Here is a 19,524-nt window from a genome sequence, read left to right on the forward strand (position 1 = left end):
AAGGTCTCCTTCAGGTCTTGACCAGCTTCCACTTGGATCCTGCAAAGTCACACTTCCTGTGTTCAAATCCTTGCCCTCCCACAGTGAGGGCTGTTTAACCTTAGACAAGTTACTTAACCTCTCTGAACCTCAGCTTCCTCGTATGGCCATGATAATTTTTCCTGCCTCATTGAGATTATATGAGAACACCTATGGAAATCACTTAGTAAGATGCCCTGCACTTAACATGAGCTTTAAAAAGTAAGTTATAATTGCTACTGTTTAGTCTCCCAATTTCAGTTTGAGCATCCTCCAAAATGATGGGTCCTAAAGACAAATCAGGGTGCAAATCCTTAAGAAAATAGTTTTCAACATTTTATATAAATTAAGCTTGACGGTATTACCTTTCAAATTCCTGGTTTCCATTAAAATACTGGAAAATACCCAAATGCAAAGTGATCGTTATTGGATTGCAACAGATCTTTTCTTTATTTTCTTCCTAAATTTAAAAAATAAAACTATCTTCAGGGACAGGTCCAATAGTCACTTTCCCAGAGCTAGTCTTTCCATACACACAATAGCACTTGAGTGGATGCTTCCAGAGACCCAGAAATAAATGGAAGGAGAGTCTTTCCCTGCTCTTAATAAAGCAGGGCTCTTCTGGCCTTCAACAGCTTGGACTGCAGACTGTGGAGATGTTCCCTGTACAAAGCCAGCTGCAGAGTAAATGTGCACATCCCTGTGGCATATACTTTGAGTGCAGAGGGGAGGGGAGGTCCCCAGGAGCCAGTCCTCTCTCCCAGTCTGGCCGGTTGGCAATGAATAGCAGAGGATCTTGCTGCAATGACAGAAATGCAAATCCTGTGTCAAATAGGGGAGCTGACTGTGCGAGCCTTTCCTGCTCTGAACTCCCTGGCTTTGAACAGCAGTGCCCACACTGTGGCCACCGTCCCGGGAAAGAAAGGGGCAGCCTGGCCCACATAGAGAGCCTTCCATCTCCAGGGCTTGGAGGAAGAGATGGGGGGAGGTGAGGAGGGACTCATCCTGTCCTAGATGACTTTGTGGAGGTCTTCCTACTCGGAGTGACAACTTCCCTCTTCTGAGTCATCACAAAACTACACCAAAGAGGTGAGTCACTGGAATTCACTCATGTGACTGTCAAGTTAATTGGATTTGACAAGTGTTTGTTGAGTATTACAATGCCGGGCCCTGTGCTAAGAGATGAGATACAATGGACGTGGTGTCTGCCCTGTGCCAGCTCAGAATTTAGTAATGTTAGCGAATGCAAGTTCCTGTGGCCGGTGCTCAGAGAGGCTGAACAATACCGAAACGTCCGAGTTTGGAGCAGAGAAAGGTTTACTGCAGGGCCATGCGAGGAGACGGGTGGCTTCCGCCCCAGAAAAACCCCAAACTCCCTGAAGGGTCTCAGCAAAGCATTTTTAAGGTAGGGAGGGGCAAGGTTGGTTGTTGCAGACTTCTTGGCGGCAGGAATCCTTTGTCCACTTAGGTCAGGTCACAATGTTCCTATAAAACTCCAACCAAACAAACGTTATTTTCTGTTCTGCAACTTTTTATCTCTCTATGAATGGAAAAGTGTTACATTCTTAAAGGTCAGAGCCTTGAGAATGGGCTGTCCTGCACATTTCAAGCTATAGACAACATTCTTACCTCCAAACAAAAGCAACAGAATACAAAGGTTAAAGTAAAGGAAACAGACCTGATATGGAGTCAGCTTTGTTCTTCCCTATTACAGTACGGCCGATGCACACATGAAAAAGAGGTCAAAAGGTAGTGTTATCTGTGATCCTCAGACCATTTTCATGAAGGCGTGATTCCCTGTGGCAGCCCATGGACCCACTGCAGTAGATGACTCTGGGAGCTTTCTAAAAATAAAGATTCCCAGGCGGCCTCATCCCTGGATATTTTTATTCAGGTCTGAATAGGGCCCGGGGGAATCTGCATCTTTTTAACTCTCCCAGATGATTGGCCTGTGCAGTCAGAATGATTAATTTTCTGGAGGTCACACTCAACTCCTCTTTCTTTTATCATCTACACAAAATTTATCAGTGAATCTTGTCTCTACCTTTGAAATATATTCAGGGTCTGACCCGATCTCACCAGCTGCACAGTTGCCACCCAGGTCCAAGCCCACAATTTCTTTTCAACGGTATTTTCCTAAAAACCTAGCTTTTCTCCCTGACTCCATCCTGGCACCCCCTAGAGTCTGTTCTCTTCATAGCAGCCAGTGCTTGACCCTTAAAACATAGAAGACGGGTCATGCCTCCCAGCACTCAGGATTCTCCCATGCCTTAAAAGCCAATATTCTTATCATGTACAACACCATACACAGTCTGACTGCTTGTTACCTGTCAGGGCTCATCTCCTAAAAGCGCCTGCATCCTCCTGTATCCCTCTCTGCTCCAGCCATAGCGGACTTTGAGTGGGCTTCTTGCTTCTCCTGCCTCAGAGCCTTTGCACTTTCTGTTCTCTCTGCCAGAACTGCTCTTCCCAGATATCCCATGACTCACTCCCTCACTTTTTTCAGGTCTTGCTCAAATACCTTCTTATCAGAGAGTCCTTCTCTGAACTCCCTATAAAGGAGCAGCCCCATCCTTACTGTATCACTTTCTATCCTCCTTATGCTACTATATTTTTCTTCTCAGTATTTATCACACACACCGCCACCATGTATTAAATATTCCTTCATTTATTTGTTTATTGCCTGTCTCCCACCACTAGAATGAGAGCTGAACTTTATCTGCTTTGCACGTTGCCGGTTCATAAAACCATACCTGACACATAGAACTTGCTCCATAAATCATTTGGAACGGATAAATTATTTAGTAGTGAAGGGTTAGGAAGACTTGTTAATGTCAGTTTACAGATATGTAAGGGTAGAAAAATAAAGCATTGATCGACAAATGTTTCTTAAGCGTCTCACATTCAGCATCTCAGCTCTGGGGCAGAGGCGGCTTACAGGTGGGGCTTACAGGGGTCTAGAGAGAGTTGTAGGTTGGAGGGGTTACATAATAGAACCAATCTGAGGCAGTCATAACAATGTCCCTCCACCCCTTTCATGGAACCACTGATCTGCAGCTGCTATAATGGAATAGCATCTCCTTCATAAAATTTACTTTAAAAAAGCAATAATCACAATTTAGGTATTTTTAGATATTTATTTGATACTAAAATGCAGCAGTAAAGATATCTGTGAAGTCAATTACTGACTTAAGAATCAAGTCCCGGGCTTCCCTGGTGGCGCAGCGGTTGCGCGTCCGCCTGCCGATGCAGGGGAACCGGGTTCGCGCCCCGGTCTGGGAGGATCCCACATGTCGCGGAGCGGCTGGGCCCGTGAGCCATGGCCGCTGGGCCTGCGCGTCCGGAGCCTGTGCTCCGCCACGGGAGAGGCCACAACAGAGGGAGGCCCGCATACCACAGAAAAAAAAAAAAAAAAAAAAGAATCAAGTCCCTACATGAGTGGCTGTTTTTGGACTCTCTTCTCCTCCAACATCTCCACTTTGCCTCGCCTCAGCTTTTGTTCCCCTGGTTCCTGGGTCTTGAACACTCTGCTCTGCCTCTGAGACTCTCAGTCACCTCCTTTGGAATTTGCAGATGCCCCTAGGAAGAAAGAGCTCCAGATGCTAGGCTCACCTGTTTGGGTGTAATTCTTCTCGATCTGGACTCCTTATGTTTTGGTTTTTTATTTTTTTTGTTTTCTGCCTTGTTAGATCTTCACAAGTAAGTTTGTCTGAATAACCTATTCCTACTATTTCAATACACACACACACTTATGCATGGACATATACATGCAAATATATGTATATATTTCCTTTTATTTTAAGCATTAAGATCACACTGAAATTACAGATTAGTGTTTTAATACAGTTCTAAATATTACAGCTTAATGTATCATAAAGGTTTGCTCATGTCATTAAATATTTTTAATGCAATTTTATATTCCCTTGTATATGCATGCCTCAATTATTCAGCCATTTCCCCTGCTGTTAAAAATATGCAGTTTCTATTTATTTTTAAAAACGTTCATTAATAAAGCTGCAATGAACATCCCTTAACAGAAATTTCTGATCCTGTATTTGATTGTTTCCTTTAGATAGATAACTAGAAGTTGGGTCACTGGGTCAAAAGAAATGAGTAAATTTTGCAACATGTTGCCAGTTTGTTTTCCAGAAATACCGTAGGAAAGTCCCTCCACATCAGCAATGTATCAGATTGATTTCAGTGTTTTAAAAGACACTACTGGGACTTCCCTGGTGGTCCAGTAGTTAAGAATCCGCCTTCCAATGCAGGGAACGCGCTTTCGATCCCTGGTCCAGGGACGAAGATCCCACATGCAACGGAGCAACTAAGCCTGCGCACCACAACTACTGAGGCTGTGCGCTCTAAAGTCCACGCACCGCAACTAGAGAGCCCAACTAGATAGCAGCCCACGCACTGCAACTACTGAGCCTGTGTGCTCTAGAGCCCCTGCACTACAACCAGAGAAGCCCGCGCGCCACAACAAAGAGCCCACGCACTGCAACGAAGACCCAGCGCAGCCAAAAATAAATATAAATAAATAAATACCTTAAAAAACAACAACAACAACACTACTTACCTTTAATTTGAGCCTCAGCTCAAGCTTTTCTGCTTAAATTAGAGCAATATTCCCTTTTATTTTCTTATCCCTTTTTGGTAGTCTCATTTTCCACATTTAAGTCTTTATTCCATTGGCATTTATTTTGACATATACTATGAGGGGACTCTAAGCCATTTTTTCCAAAAAATGACAAATCAGCCTGTTACTGACAATTATTTTTTCCACTGAATCGTTGAGCTGTCTGGATCATATACAAACTCGTTATGTTTTCTATTTTATTCCACTGATTCTTCAGTTGAGGTTTCACTATTGCCACAGAGTTTTAATTATTGTCACATGATGGTATGTATCATCTTCTGGCTGTGCAAGGACCCTCTGTAATCGCTTTTGTAAAAATTTCTTTAGTATTCTATTTCATGTGTGTTCTTTCAGATACACTTTTAAGTCATCTTCCAAGTTCCAAAGGAAAATTTCACTTGGGATTTTGATTGTTAATCATGTTAAAGTCATAAAGCAATTTGGGTAGTATTTACATAGTTAATAGCTAGCATCCCTTGACCAGAAATGTTTCCCTCCTTTATCTTTTGTAAAGTCGTATGCTTTAGCTCCCACACATTTATTAGTGTTGTCAAGGATATTTTTGGTGTTTTACATTATTATTGCTATTTTAAGATCATTAGTCCATCATATCTTGTAAATAATGATGGAAACATAGGAAAGCTATTAACCCATTCCTTTACTCATTCAGCAAATATCCAGCACTTATTAGGTGCTGAACACTTACAGGCACTGTGCCGAGCACTTAGCCACTGTGCTAGGTACTAGGTGTCAATCAATGGCTAAAATAAATGTCATCCCTGCATTATTAGAAGCAATAATCCAATGGGACAGATAGGCACCAGACAACCAAGTGTGCAAATAAATATATAATTACAAGTTGTGATAAGTGCACAGAGTGCCAGGATAAAGAATGGCAGGGAAATCCTACTTTGATATAGTGACCAGGGAGTACCTCTCGGAGGAAACTAATAAAGCCAAGAACAGAAGGATAAGAGGAATCAGCAAGGCAAGAAATGTGAGGAAGAATGTCCCAGGCAGAAGGAACAGCTTTTGCAATGGACCAGAGAGAGGAAGAACTTAGAGGAGAAATAGAAAGTAAACCCGATTGGTTGCAACAAAATGAGTAAGAGGAGAAATGGTATGAAATGAGTTTGAAGAAGGTCAAGCAGTCTTTACTGTCATGAGGAGTTTGCATTTTTCTCTTTTCTAACAGTACATTTTTCAATCTATTTATTTAAAAATCTATGTATTAGAATAGGTACCACACTCGCATGTAAAAATATAAACGGTAGAGATTATAAATTTAGGCTTCAGTTTCTGTCCCCAGAATTATCCACTACCTTACGGAAAGAGTCTATGCATAGAAAAAAGATAGCAAATATTAGTCCTTTATTTTTTTCCCCCACTTAATAGTATATATTGGAATGTTCTGTGTTAGCATACAGAAAATTTCCATGTTTTTATCTACATACATATTCAGTTGTATGGCTTTATCATTTAACCAATCCTTTATTTATGGCCATTTAGATTCTTTCCAATTGTGTGCTTTTACAAAGAATGCTGTGATAGCCTTTGACCTTTGCACCTGGAGCTACACCAGAATGGCGTTTCTGAGGTGATGAGTATGAATTGATGAATGTCAATTTTGGTAGATATTTTGCCAAACTCATGGATTCACCAAATAGGTATAAGAGTGACTATTTCCCCCACAACCGAGCCAGAGTAATGTGTTATCAAATTGTTTATCTTTGACAATTTGATGGGTAAAAAATGGAGTCATGTGCTATCTCATATATTCACAAACAATGTATTATTTTAGTTTACTTGCTTTTGAACTTATTGTCATTAGAATCACAGTTTTTTCAATATTGTTTTCTCTTCTTATCTATTTTGATTCATACAATAACAGATTTATTGTCACCGCTGAGTAGTATTTAATTATTTTAATACATCCTAAAATATCCATTCTACCATTGGTGGACGTTCACATTATTTCGTTTCAAGCCCTTGTAGAAAATGCTATTCTTAACATTCTTGGGCATGTCTCCTGGGCCGTATTTGCAAAGATGGCTCTGGGTATGGAGGGGAAAGGTGCAGTTTAGCAATGTACAAATGAAACATTGTGCAGAGTCTAAGTAGCAGTGTCAATTCACATTGCCAACAGCATCCTTGCTGATTTGATAACACCCTACTATTTTTTTTTTTTTTCTTTCTGGAGCCGACCGGGTAGATGTGGAATGGGTGTGGATTTTAACTTAGAGTTCCTAGATTGTTGCACTTATTTTCATATTGATAGTCTCTTGTCTTGGAAATACCTACTTATTTTTCGCCCTGTCCTCTATCGGATTGTTTTTACGTTTTATAGATTTATACAAGTTCTTCATATGAGCTGAAAATTAATTTTTGCTAGTTATAAATGTTGCAAATATCTCTTCTTATAGTTTTTTCCATTTTATTTATGTTATCTTTCAATGAATAGAAATGCTTAATTTCAATTTTGTCAAATGCATTAATCTATTTTTATGGTTTGTATTCCTTGCGTTTTATTTTAAAAATCTATTACAGTTGTAAAAGTATTCTCCTAGATTGTCTTCTAAAATTTCATATTTGTTCCTTTCATATTTAAGACTTTAATCCACCTGCAATGTATTTCTATGTATTGGATTAGGCAGGGATTTACTTTTACTTTGTTTCCCAAGTGAATAACAAACGGTTCTAACACCCTTTGTTCAAAAGTCCCTCTTTTCTCCTTATAACTACAGAGCACGATTATCAAGTTTGTGTGTTTATGTTTCTGGGCTCTCTTTTCACATCCACCGGTCAATTTGTGTATCCCCATGTAAATACCATGAGGTCTTAACCACTGCAATGTTATCACAAGTCTGTTACCTGGTACTGCAAGTCTCCCATTTTGTTCTCCTTTAAGAATATCTTATGTATTCTTTTTTTAAAAAAAAAATCTTTATTGGAGTATAACTGCTTTACATTGTTGTGTTAGTTTCTGCTGTATAATAAAGTGAATCAGCTATACGTATACATATATCCCCATAAGAATATCTTATGTATTCTTGACTCTTTGATCTTCTATACACATTTTAGAATCATCTTGAATTCCACTGGGGGTAAAAATACCTACCAAGTTTTGAAATCTTTACTGTACAATTCTTTCATCTTACAGCATAACATGGTGTACAATCCTCCATCTGGGTCTTATTTGATTATTTTAAATTCAATTTCATAATTTTCTCTGTTAAGTTAATTTTCTATCTTTTTGTCATGGTTGCATTAGAAATGCAATTAGCATTTTATTTTCACTTTATATCCAACATCTTTGTTAAATTCTTATTAATCCTAGTAATTTTTCTGTAGAGACTTTCAGATATTCCACATAGATAATTATCTGCAAAAATAAAAGTGTATTTCTTCCTTTCCAAGTTTTATCACCTTTATTTTGTTTCTGTTTTTGTCTTACTGAGATAGCTGGAATTTGAGAATGATGTTGAAAACATTTGGAGAGAACTGTCATCCTGGCCTTTAAGCAAATGTTTTTAACCTTTTATCATTGAGTAAGTTGTTCATTTTAGGTGTTTTTGTCTTTGTTTCTGTAGATATTCTGCATAGTGATTAAGAAAGTTTACTCCTAATCTCCACATTTTTTTAAATGAAAGAATATTGAATTTCATCAATGCTGTTTCATCTCAGTGGGATGATTATATGTTTTTTTTTAAAGCTGTAAATGTGGTGAATTGCATTAGTCGATCGGATAATGTTAAACTATCCTCACATTCCGGAGATAAATTTAATGTAGTCAAACTGAATTATTTTTTCTATGTATTGATGGATTTTATTTAGTAATATTATGTATAGGAATTTTCTTTCACGTTCGTGAGTGAGATTTATCTGTTAATTACCTTTATGCACCAACTTTATTGGTTATGGTAGCAGGATGCTGCTAGCCTTATAACCTGAGTTGGAGAATATTCCCTATTTTCCTACTCTGGACGAGATTATGAAATATTTAAGTTATTTCTTCAACATGTGTTTGTAGAATGCTTTGATGAAGCCATCTGGGCCTGTTGCTTTCCTTCTGGAAAGATATTTAATTATGACTGCATTTATTTAATTTTTCTCTGTCTTCTTGAGTCCTTTTTGATAAAGATATATTTTAAGAAATATGTAATTCCATTTATGATTTTCATTAGCATTAAACTTCATAATATATTTTTATTATCTATTAATTTCTGCCATATATTTAAATTCTCATTTTCTATTCTTAATATTGCTTGTTTGAACCTTTTCTCTTTTTTTCTTTTTTAAGCTTGTAAGAAGTGCTATTGTTTTATTAGTCGTTTCAGAAAAAAGACTTTTGACTTTATTGAACCTCTGTATTTTATATTTGGTTTTTATTTCATTAATTTCGGCTCCTTTCTTATTTTTTTCCTTTTACAGACTTTGGATTTATCTGTTTTTGTTTTTTGCTAAACCTTTAAGTTGAATGGCTAGCATATTCATTTTCAGCCTTTCTTCTTTCTTTTTCTTTCTTTAAAAATTTTTATTAGAGTATAGTTGATTTACAATGTTTTGTTGGTTTCAGGTGTACAGCAAAATGAATCAGTTATATATATACACTCTTCTTTTTCTAATGAAGCATTTATTAATATATATTCCTTGGTGAGGACGACTAAGATTTTTCAGTACTATTTTCATTATTCTTTAGCTATACATATTTTCCATTATGATATATTTTTAGATCCATGAGTTATTTAGAAGTATTTTTAATTTCTAAACACATGGTATTCTTTTCGTTATCTTTTAAATTGCTTTGTAACTTGATTTTATTGTAGTCATTGACTGTGGTTACATGATGCTAGTTCTTTGAAATTTGCTGAGGCTAACTTCAGGTCCTATCATAAAATCATATTTTACAAATATTCAATATGTGCCTAAAAAAGAATTTGTACTATTAAATTGCATACCATGTTCCATTTCAAGGTTGTTAATTGTATGAGCTATTCAAGTTGTTTCTATCTTTGTTGATTTTTTTTTTTTTTTTGCGGTACGCGGGCCTCCCTCTGTTGTGGCCTCTCCCGTTGCGGAGCACAGGCTCCGGACGCGCAGGCTCAGCGTCCACGGCTCACGGGCCCAGCCGCTCCGCGGCACGTGGGATCCTCCCGGACCGGGGCGCGAACCCGTGTCCCCTGCATCGGCAGGCGGACTCTCAACCGCTGCGCCACCAGGGAAGCCCCTCAGTTCAATTCTTTTGTCATCAACTCAATCATTTGCTGTTTGCCCCGTGCATATGTGGTTCAGGGAAGAGTTTGTATAGGAATTTAAGGTTCCGCCTCACTGGTTCTCTTCTTAGGGGGCTTTTCCTCTCACTTTTCAGCAGCCATAGTTGTTTTGAACTCTGTTCTTTGTTTCTTCAGGCCACTTGGGTTTTCTATTGGAGTTTTTCTCCCCTACACTATACTGAGTGTTACCAGCCCACAAGCTAAAGCCATAAAAATCAAGAAATCCACACTATGCTGTTTCTTTCTTCCAAGTGTTGACTCCCTTCCAGAATCTGCCTGCTTTTCTTCACTAGAGAGGAGTTTGGAAGGGGGCAAATGTGAAAGTACAAAATTTAATTTAAGAGTCCAGCCAGGAGATTTTGGCACCTAGGAGATGGATGGGTAACGGCAATGGAGATGGAAAGCAGTAGACAAATAGGACATCTTCTCTTGAGTTAGGAACATCAGGACTTAGACGCTACTTAAGAAAAACTGGGTACCAAAGTCAATATACAGTAGTACCATTCAACTAACACCTTTCCTGTTTTTGATTCATCTCTTTCTCTTCTCACCTGGTTCCCCAACCCCTTAAGAAGAGGAAGAGAGAAGAAGCTGCTCTATTTTACTTGAGGTTTCCAATCCGAGTTCAAATTCCAATGTGGGGAGAGAGCAGCTTTAAATTGGATAGAGTGGTTGAGGGAGGTCTGAGGAGATGAGTTGACCCCAAGACCTGAATGAAGGTTCTACTAACCTGCTACTAAACATTTGGATTACTACCTTAAGATTTACATTGGAAATTTTTATTTATTTACTTTTTCTCTTTGCCTGCAGACAGCTCTTGTTTTAACCACCTGACCGGGCTATGTCTGTATTTCTGTTTTAGGTTGTGGCCCAGGCAGTGTTATTCATGTGTATGAACACGGCTGGAATCTTTATCAGTTACCTGTCAGACCGGGCCCAGCGCCAAGCCTTCCTGGAGACGCGGAGGTGTGTGGAAGCCAGGCTGCGCCTCGAGACGGAAAACCAAAGACAGGTACCAACTGGAAGGGCCATATGCCCTGGTTGTCACCTAGCCAGTCTCTGAATTACATGGAGCTTTTTTCTCCCCAAACACATCCTGACTTGCAAGCGTTCTTTCAGAGTTTCTGTCATGGGATTCCGGAGTCTAAAATATTGGATTGGCCAAAAAGTTCGTTCGGGTTTTTCCATGTGCTCTTATGGAAATAGTTATGTTAGACTCACGGGTCAAAGTGAGTTACTCTTATTCGCCACACTCAATTAATTGTTCCCCACAAGAAATAAAATGATTCTAGACATACAGTGATTTTCTGACACTTTTCACTGATATCCGTGTTTGTGGACAAGGCCATGGTTTCTGAAAACCATTATTAGCATTCTCATCTTTGACTCTCCTTTTTTCAAACTATAAATTGCTATTTCAAATAAATTTTTTACTACATAGCAATTCAAATTATAGGAAGCTCAGAGGAAAATCTTTTACATGTGTAGTTCCTAATACCTCATCCTGATTTTCAGAAGACATCATTGAACACAATACATTTTATGGGACATGATACCAATCCCAGGATAGGGGAGGCAGAAAGGAAAGCAAGTTGGTTCAAGGTGGAGACCATGAGTTTTAGTTGGAGGAGGTTAAGATAAAGGAGTTTCTTGGACATTCTGACTGAGTGGATGTTATAAGGTTTTAAAAAATAGCTTCGGCCTCAAATGATATGTTTCCCCAAAATAAAATTAGCTTTCAAAAAAATAAAGATTTGCTCCTATTAAAATTATTCATATATTAAAAATTCATGCATATCTTTGCCTCTGAAAGTAATGTTCAAATAGGAATAACAGGAATGTGTTAAAATTGGTTATAGAATGAGCATATTTTATGTTCAGCATGTTTATATGCTCTTGGGAATCCTATGCTCAATAGATTTACTAGTTCTACCATACCAGGCTCTTTTTTAAAGTTATATCTGTGGACACACGCTTATTATTTTAAGCTTTATGCCATAATGGTTTGAGAAATTATAAAGAGAGTAGCTTCAAAAAATGCAACATTTTTTTCATTTTAACCTGATTGAATCATCAGTGAAACATGGATCTGTAAAGTGAGCAAAGCCAGGTCTGCGTGATAATGAAGGAGGTGGACAGGCAGGGTGCAACCTGACAAAACTCAACTCTCACTGCCCTATGTTGTTGCCAGGGGCACAGAGGAAACTACTGAATTTCCAGAACCTACATGGAGTTCATAGGATTCAGCATTAGGACGTTTCTAAGTTGAAGCCTAAAACAGTTATGGAACCTTCTAATAGATTTATTGTAGTTGCTGTGAACATCACTATAAAATAATTTAGAAAAATAACTTTTAAGAAAGAAATCACCTTGAACAATAAACATCTCCCAGTATCTTCCAGGTTATATATACCTATACATTGTGTTCTTCTGCAAAACAGAGCAGATGCCAGCCTGGCACGTCACTCTTTCCATGGGATCTATGCCAATTCAGACAATGTTGCTGTATTAATAATTCATCAACTGTTCTTGATGCTCTGTCACAACCAGAACTGCAATTGTGGTTAAGTTGTCTGGGAAGCTCAGTCTTTTATTTAATGTATATGAAATATTGGAGACACTGAAAATGATTGCCTTATCATACTCATAAGGCTTTTCTTCTTTTCCCATTCTTCAAGTTCAGTGTCTTAGAGTCACTATGATGTAGCAATCTAACATGGTGAAGGGAGCTTCCTCCATCCTCTCTAATCTTTATTTTTTTTAAGTTGATGGAAGGAAGAAGAAAATAATACACAGAGGTGAGAACAAGTGACAACTCGAATGTGGTGAAAAGTTCGCTAGAATTCTTTCCGCGGCCATATTACCTCCTAGTTGGCCACCTAAACCGCTTAACTCTCAGTCCTAGGTTCCTCATCCGTACTTGGGACAATATCTTTTATTTCAGCATTGTGTTTGCCTCAAATAAGGTGACATATATAAAGCAATACAAAACTATAAGTCAGCCTCATTTTTTTTATAGATGAAATACAAGAAGAGGCTCTTTTGGTGGAAGGTTCTTTGCTCCGAGGATTAAGTAAAATATGCTGTTGTTTTGTTATAGTCCTGTGTGTACAATTCTGATAAAGCATTTGCGGTATATTGGCCACCCTCTTTCCCTCCCGTGCTAGTATCTAAGCTAGCTGGCTCTGTATCATTCAGTGCTAAAGTTTCTTTCCACTGATATTGATCTCTGATTCAGGTTTCCATTGTCCCTGAGAACTTCCTCAGTGGTAGATGGGCAGAGAAGGCACAGGCTTTCAAATGAGACTGCCCAGGATTTGAAATCTTTCCTTAGTTGCTTACTATTCTAGTGAACTTGAGCAAGCTCTGAGTCTTAGCTATTCCATCTGTAACATGGGGATAATAATACCCTTCCTGAAGAGGCTCCTTAATGGTTAGAAATATTGTGTGCAGAGCCCTTGCAGCTCAGTGAAGAGTTTTTACTAGCATGATGGTGTACAATGATTTATATGAATCAGCCAGCATAGCTCAATCCCAAGAGGACTCATTTGAGAACATGTTATGGATTGGCTTGTCTCAGGTGAAACCCCGGTTGAAAGTTATTCATACAGAAGGAAATCAGGATGGTGGTTCTCCTCAGGTGTACAGTGATCAGAACTCAGCATTAGGTTCTGGGTATTTTAAATGTCATTCACAAATCCAACCCCATTTACATCTTCAGAGCTAATTATAATACTGCAACTGTTAGAAATTCTATATCATGTGAAGGAAAACATTGCAAGTGCCTAAGTGACAGCAGATCCTTTTTCCTTAGGAAATTATCTCAAGGGTGACTAAATTGCATTTTATTTTTGCACTTGCATACAGAACCAAGAGGTCTTATTCTACAGAAATGTTCAAGTTTTGTAGGATTTTTTTTCGAGAACTGGCTTTCTCTTGTGGTAGAATACAAAGGAAATATTTAAATGACTTAATATGTTCATCAATGAATTAATTCATTTATTGAGGATCTATTATGTGCCATGAGCTTTGCTGGACGCTGGGACTATAATGGTGACTAGCAATCAGTTCCTGGTCTTACATAGTTTATGGACGGAGATGAACAACTACACAGACACCTATGTGGTGTTTGGGTTCTACCTAAACTGAAGGTTGATAGAAGGTTAGCTAAAAGAAATGATGCCTGAGTTGACTTGTGAATAGGATTTAAAACTCAATAGAGAAGCAGTAAAGAGTATGGCATGAAGGTCTCAAACAACACATATAAACATCTTGAAGGAAGAGAGAACACTGTCAGGGCACTTATAAGCACTCGCATGATAATTCATTTATTTATTCATCCACCCGTTCATGGCGGAATTACAGAGACAAGTAACACTCAGTCTCTCCTCTGGATTGGATGAATAGAATTTTAATTATCGGAAGAGAGGGGAGAAAGAATTAGCAAAGGTACTGATGCCAAGATCTATATGATCTGATGAAGACTGGCAACGTTGGGAAGCAGGTTTCCTCTGATACCTCGCAGCAAAGTTGTGTACTTTCTGGAGTACACTGCACTTTTCCACCCAGGGAAAATATCTACTAACTGAGTGTTAACCTGTGCAGTAGGCATTGTTCAATGTGCTCTGTATGTCAAAATGAACAAAATCTATTACGGATCTCTCTTACAGCATGCCACACTGGATCTGAATCACTGCATGCCTGTTTGTTAGGATAAACTGTCCCTTAAGAGTGACCTATGGCAGTAGTTTCTGAAAACCAGTGAGGAATAAATGGTTCTGAAATGACTGAGATTGTCAATATTTAATAATAATGTTTAATAATGGTTACTAATCATTTTTCCAAAGAAAAATTGCCAAGCAATAGCTAAAGGATAAGTGGCACATGAGCCATGCTTCCTTTTGCTTGGTGGGTCCCACACCATGATGAGATACTTGAAGTCCTGAGAATCAGGCTTTTTCCTTGGATAACCTGAAGTTGCAGGCATTGTTCTTAAGGTCGAGAGCAAGCAGACAGGAGGAACGAGCAAATGCTAAAACTCTTTGCTCAAGGTCTCTTCTAAACTAGGTTTTTAACAAAGTTCCTCGAAGGTGGCTCTCAACTTTACCATAACCCTGTTCCCTCCCATAGCACCTGGCACAATACCAGGAAGAAACTACTGAATGGGCCCAAATGTTGACATTTTTAATTTAGATGATCGGCTTCAAGAAGTTGAGCACATATTGGCTCTTTTTTTCTGGGAGGCAAGGACTTGGTCTTTTTCTCTTTTTTAACAATTTTGTCATCAGTTGTAACTAGCACAGAGCATACTAAGCATCCCTTACCTGTCTGGTCTCTTGGTCTCCATCCCCAAAACCTGGTCTGGTTCAGAACCAGTACACCATAGGTGTCAAAAGCAAAATCGTCAATGTTTGGAAGATCTGGATTCCAGTCCTACTTCCTGTGCTTCCTGGTGTAGGGACTTAGGCAAACTACTCTCCTCTAAAGACCTTGATTTTGTGGGTGTAAGATGATCATAATGATCCTACCTTCCTCCAAGGTTGTGGTGAGATTAAGGATGAACAGTTGGTTCTCAGCCCAAGGCGGAGGATGCGCTGAAGGCATATTAGAGAGGATGCTGTGATGACGATGACATTGATGTCACTCTTCTCTGCAGGAAAACCCTTCAATGGTAACATTCCCTCCAAGATAAAATTCAGACCCCCATGCATGACCCAACAGGTCCTCCAGGATGTACCGTTTTTACTCTCTCGTCACATCCCTTTCTGCCTCCTTGCCACACACATGAAACCAAATGACCATCAGCTCCCTGAACTGCTATTTCCCTACTCTGTGTCATGTGGTTCTTTCAGCCTAGAAAGCCACCTCCCTCTCATTACTTTCAGAGTAATGTCTCTTGCCTGGATATACCATTCCAGCATCCCTTCCTCAGTGAGGCTTGCTTGTTGAGTTGAAATGTTTTTCTTATACTTCCAACATGCCTTAAAGTTAACTGTATCATAGAACCTGTCATACTTTATAATGTTTACTAGTCTGCATTTCTCTTTTTCCGTGGCCAATAAGGGCTACTTAAAGGCAGCTATTCTACATGATTCATCTGATTCTCTGGTATTTGTCCAGCACAATGGCTGAAATATAAGATCTTCTGATTAACATTTATTTAACTGAGTTATGTTGAATTCAAATTTTGGCTCCTTTCACTTCCACCTAAACCAGGGTCATGTTGTAATAATTCTTCTGTATAAAAGTAAAGAGACTTGGGACTTCTCTGGTGGTCCAGTGGTTAAGACTCCACACTTCCACCGCAGGGGGTTCCGGTTTGATCCCCTGGTCAGGGAACTAAGATCCCACATGCCACGTGGCATGGCCAAAAAAAAAAAAAAAATAGTAAAGAGACTTGTGCCCACCGTGATCCCTGTTAAAAATTTGGAGGAGGACTCATCTAATTCAGGAGAGCCTGGGACAGGCTGAGAACGTGTCTTATACAGACCTGTGAAAGGAATTTTCCATCTGGAAGCTACGTTTTACAGCATCTCTCTTCGGTTATTGTAGTTTTTGTAATCCCACCTCTCTTGCACATGATCCAAATGGCCCATATTTGTTTTAAATATTAAAATGAATTAATAGTTTTTCTTTCAGCTTTGAGAATTGCCGAAACCTACTTATGGTAATCATGGCATTTCGAGGTATCTCCGAAGCTCTGAGGGCCCTGGAATAAAGTTTCTGATGATGCCATATGTTGCAACAGCAGGAGGATTATTATTAAATGCAGCAGATGTTTTAGCTGTATTAAAGCAATTTTGTCTAACTTAAACATCTGTGTCAGACAATAGTGGTGTAAGCTAATGGTTTGGACAATAGATTGGGTGAGAAAGTGGGGTTTCTTACAGAGTTTTGAGTTGGTTGTTTGGATGCATGTTGGTACCCAATAGCACCTAGGGAAGTGTTATTTCAAGCTGTAGATAACTGTTACCTAGTAAGGCAGAGCCTTGACATTCATTCATTCAAAGAAGAATCAAAGTTGACCTGGAATTTGCAGAACCTCAGAATATTTGTTTTTTCTGCTCCGGTTAGATAACCTTTTTGTGCTATTCTCCTTCTCTTATATTTAAGACCACCCATGTGCCATGAACTAGACCATCATGTTCATCCTTATCTGTTATTAATATATTTCATATTAACTATTCTCTAGTTTATAGTGGAACATTCTCAGTTTCCTGAATATTCTTCTTCTCTTATTACACTCGTGCCTTTGCTTATGCTTTTCCCCCTACCTGGTATAAAATTCCTTTCATCCCTAAACCTTATCCACTCTTCAAAACTCAGCTCAAAGTTCACCTCCTCTCCACCAAGACCCTCTCTCTTCCGCCTAGCTGTGACCTCCTTGAGTGTTTCATTTGTATATTTCTTTGGGGAATTAATCTCCTTCTACATTGTGCTATGCTCTTGCTGTATTTTTCCTTCTACACTATAAACTCTTTGAGGATTGGATACATGTTTCATTTGTGCTCTTCACACTAACTGTGGATCCAAGAGGGGGAAAACTCAAGCTAGGAAGAAGAGCAGAGACAATCAACATTTAATGAGTGCTATAATTGTGTTTGCTCAATGTCCGTTCACTCAAAAATAGATGTGAATAAACAGATTTGGGAAACACTGTCCTCCCATGCTGTGATTTTTGGGTCCTTGTCCTCCAAACCAGGAGTCTGATCTTTCCTTGACGATTAACAATGTTAACTTCCTCCATCTACCAGTCCAAGTTCACTTTTCTCTTATTCCTTTACATAAATGACTTCAGCCTAGGTAGAGTTCTGCCTAACCAACATTTTAAAAGCTGTATTTTCCCTGGAGGCATCTTCTTGATCATCTTACTCCTTGAAAGCTTCTCTGCCTCTGTGCGCCATTTCTTTAGTAGTTTCATTTCTTTTCTTTCACGTGTGTTGGGGAGAAAAAGTAAAGTGTTATTCCAATCACCATCCTCACCCAATAGATAACACTCCACAACTGTACTGTCCAATAGAATTTCCTGTGATGACTGGAAATATTCGGTATCTTTGTTATCCAAATACCACTAAACACATAACTATTTAGCAGCACGTGAAATATAGTTAGTGTGACTGAGGAATTGATTTTTTATTTTAATTCTTTTAATTTTTTTTTTTTTTTTTTTTTTTTTTTTTTGCGGTACGCGGGCCTCTCACTGCTGTGGCCTCTCCCGTTGCGGGGCACAGGCTCCGGACGCGCAGGCTCAGCGGCCATGGCTCACGGGCCCAGCCGCTCCGCGGCATGTGGGACCTTCCCGAACCGGGGCACGAACCCGTGTCCCCTGCATCGTTAGGCAGACTCTCAACCACTGCGCCACCAGGGAAGCCCTAATTCTTTTAAATTTAAAGAACCATTAACTAGCCATTTTATCTCTTGTTTCTCTTTGGGGGATTTATCGTGACTTCAGCCATCACTTCTGGATGGTTCCATGTCAGCATCTCTAACACCATGTTATTTTCTGAGCTCTAGATGTCCATCATCAGCATCCTGCCGGACAGCTTCAGCTGCATCTCCCACAGGTACCACTGGCTCAGCCTGTCCTTGATTCTCTCATCCCCCCAAAATGCATTTTCTTTCTAATAGCACTTCCTTGTACCTGAGTCATCCACGTCAACTGGGGTACCAGTACCTGTTGATGCCATAATCCCGTGTATTTACTAACTGTCCCTATATTTCTTTTTCTAACACTATTTAAGTCCTCCCACAGAATAGCTTCCTAACTGGCGCTAACCAGTTTCTAACTAGTGTGAACTGGTCTAACCACCTGGAGTTACTCCACCCTAACATTATTCTGGAAGAAGAAGCTGTATTTTGCTTCTTCCCATTTTCTTTATGATCTGTGAGATGGGAGGAGACCTCACGGGAATGTACGGAGCACAAGCTCCTGTTTTCTCTGCATCTATACTTGTCCCTCTCCATCTCACGGAGAGTAAGAGTCCCGTGTAATGTATTCGTGTCCAAGCCTTATGTGGGGTGAGAATGCGGATCCTCCTCTCTCCACCGGGAGCCTGCCCATGCAGGCTGCTTTCCTCCCCTTAGGGAACCCACTGATTCAGTGAGCCCTGCAGTGGCCCAGATGCTCCGTCTCTGGCTGAGGAGCTGTAGCTAGTACAAAAAGAAGGCCTAGGACCCCCATTGTTCACTCACTTTGCAGCCACGGTCCCCATCTTTTTTGCTAGTAATAAAGTGTCTTGATTCCTGTCTGCCTCTTTTATCTGTTTCTCGGCAGGTTCATTTGAGAGGTGAGGGGTGAAACTAACTCACGTCTCCAAACCCCAACACAGAGTGTAATGCCTTTTAGGATCATCTTCTTGTGCCCCATTTTGATTATAGAATATTTCACACTAAAGCCCCCCCATGGATTGCTACTGCCTGTAGACTCTAAACCAGTCTCATTTGCGTTGTATTACAACCCATCCACTACCTGGCTCCTGCCCGACTTTTCAATCATGTCACTTGCTACCACTGTCCTCGTACTGTAACTCTCCATCCAAACCAGTAAACATGCCCCACACTTCTGTGCCTTTGATTTCTTGCCCTCCAGGTCCAGGC

At 39.6% G+C, this 19,524-nt stretch overlaps 1 protein-coding gene across 1 annotated transcript in view; it reads left to right on the top strand.

The window, feature by feature from the left end:
• Positions 1-19,524, top strand: part of ADCY8 (adenylate cyclase 8) — a 223,685-nt gene that overhangs the window by 35,152 nt on the left and 169,009 nt on the right. Inside the window, exon 2 of the mRNA XM_007101973.2 lies at positions 10,790-10,939. Within this exon, the coding sequence (XP_007102035.2) occupies positions 10,790-10,939 (150 nt within the window). The remainder of the gene's footprint in view (positions 1-10,789; positions 10,940-19,524) is intronic.

This window comes from Physeter macrocephalus, chromosome 15, assembly GCF_002837175.3.
Source record: "Physeter macrocephalus isolate SW-GA chromosome 15, ASM283717v5, whole genome shotgun sequence".
NCBI lineage: Eukaryota > Metazoa > Chordata > Mammalia > Artiodactyla > Physeteridae > Physeter > Physeter macrocephalus.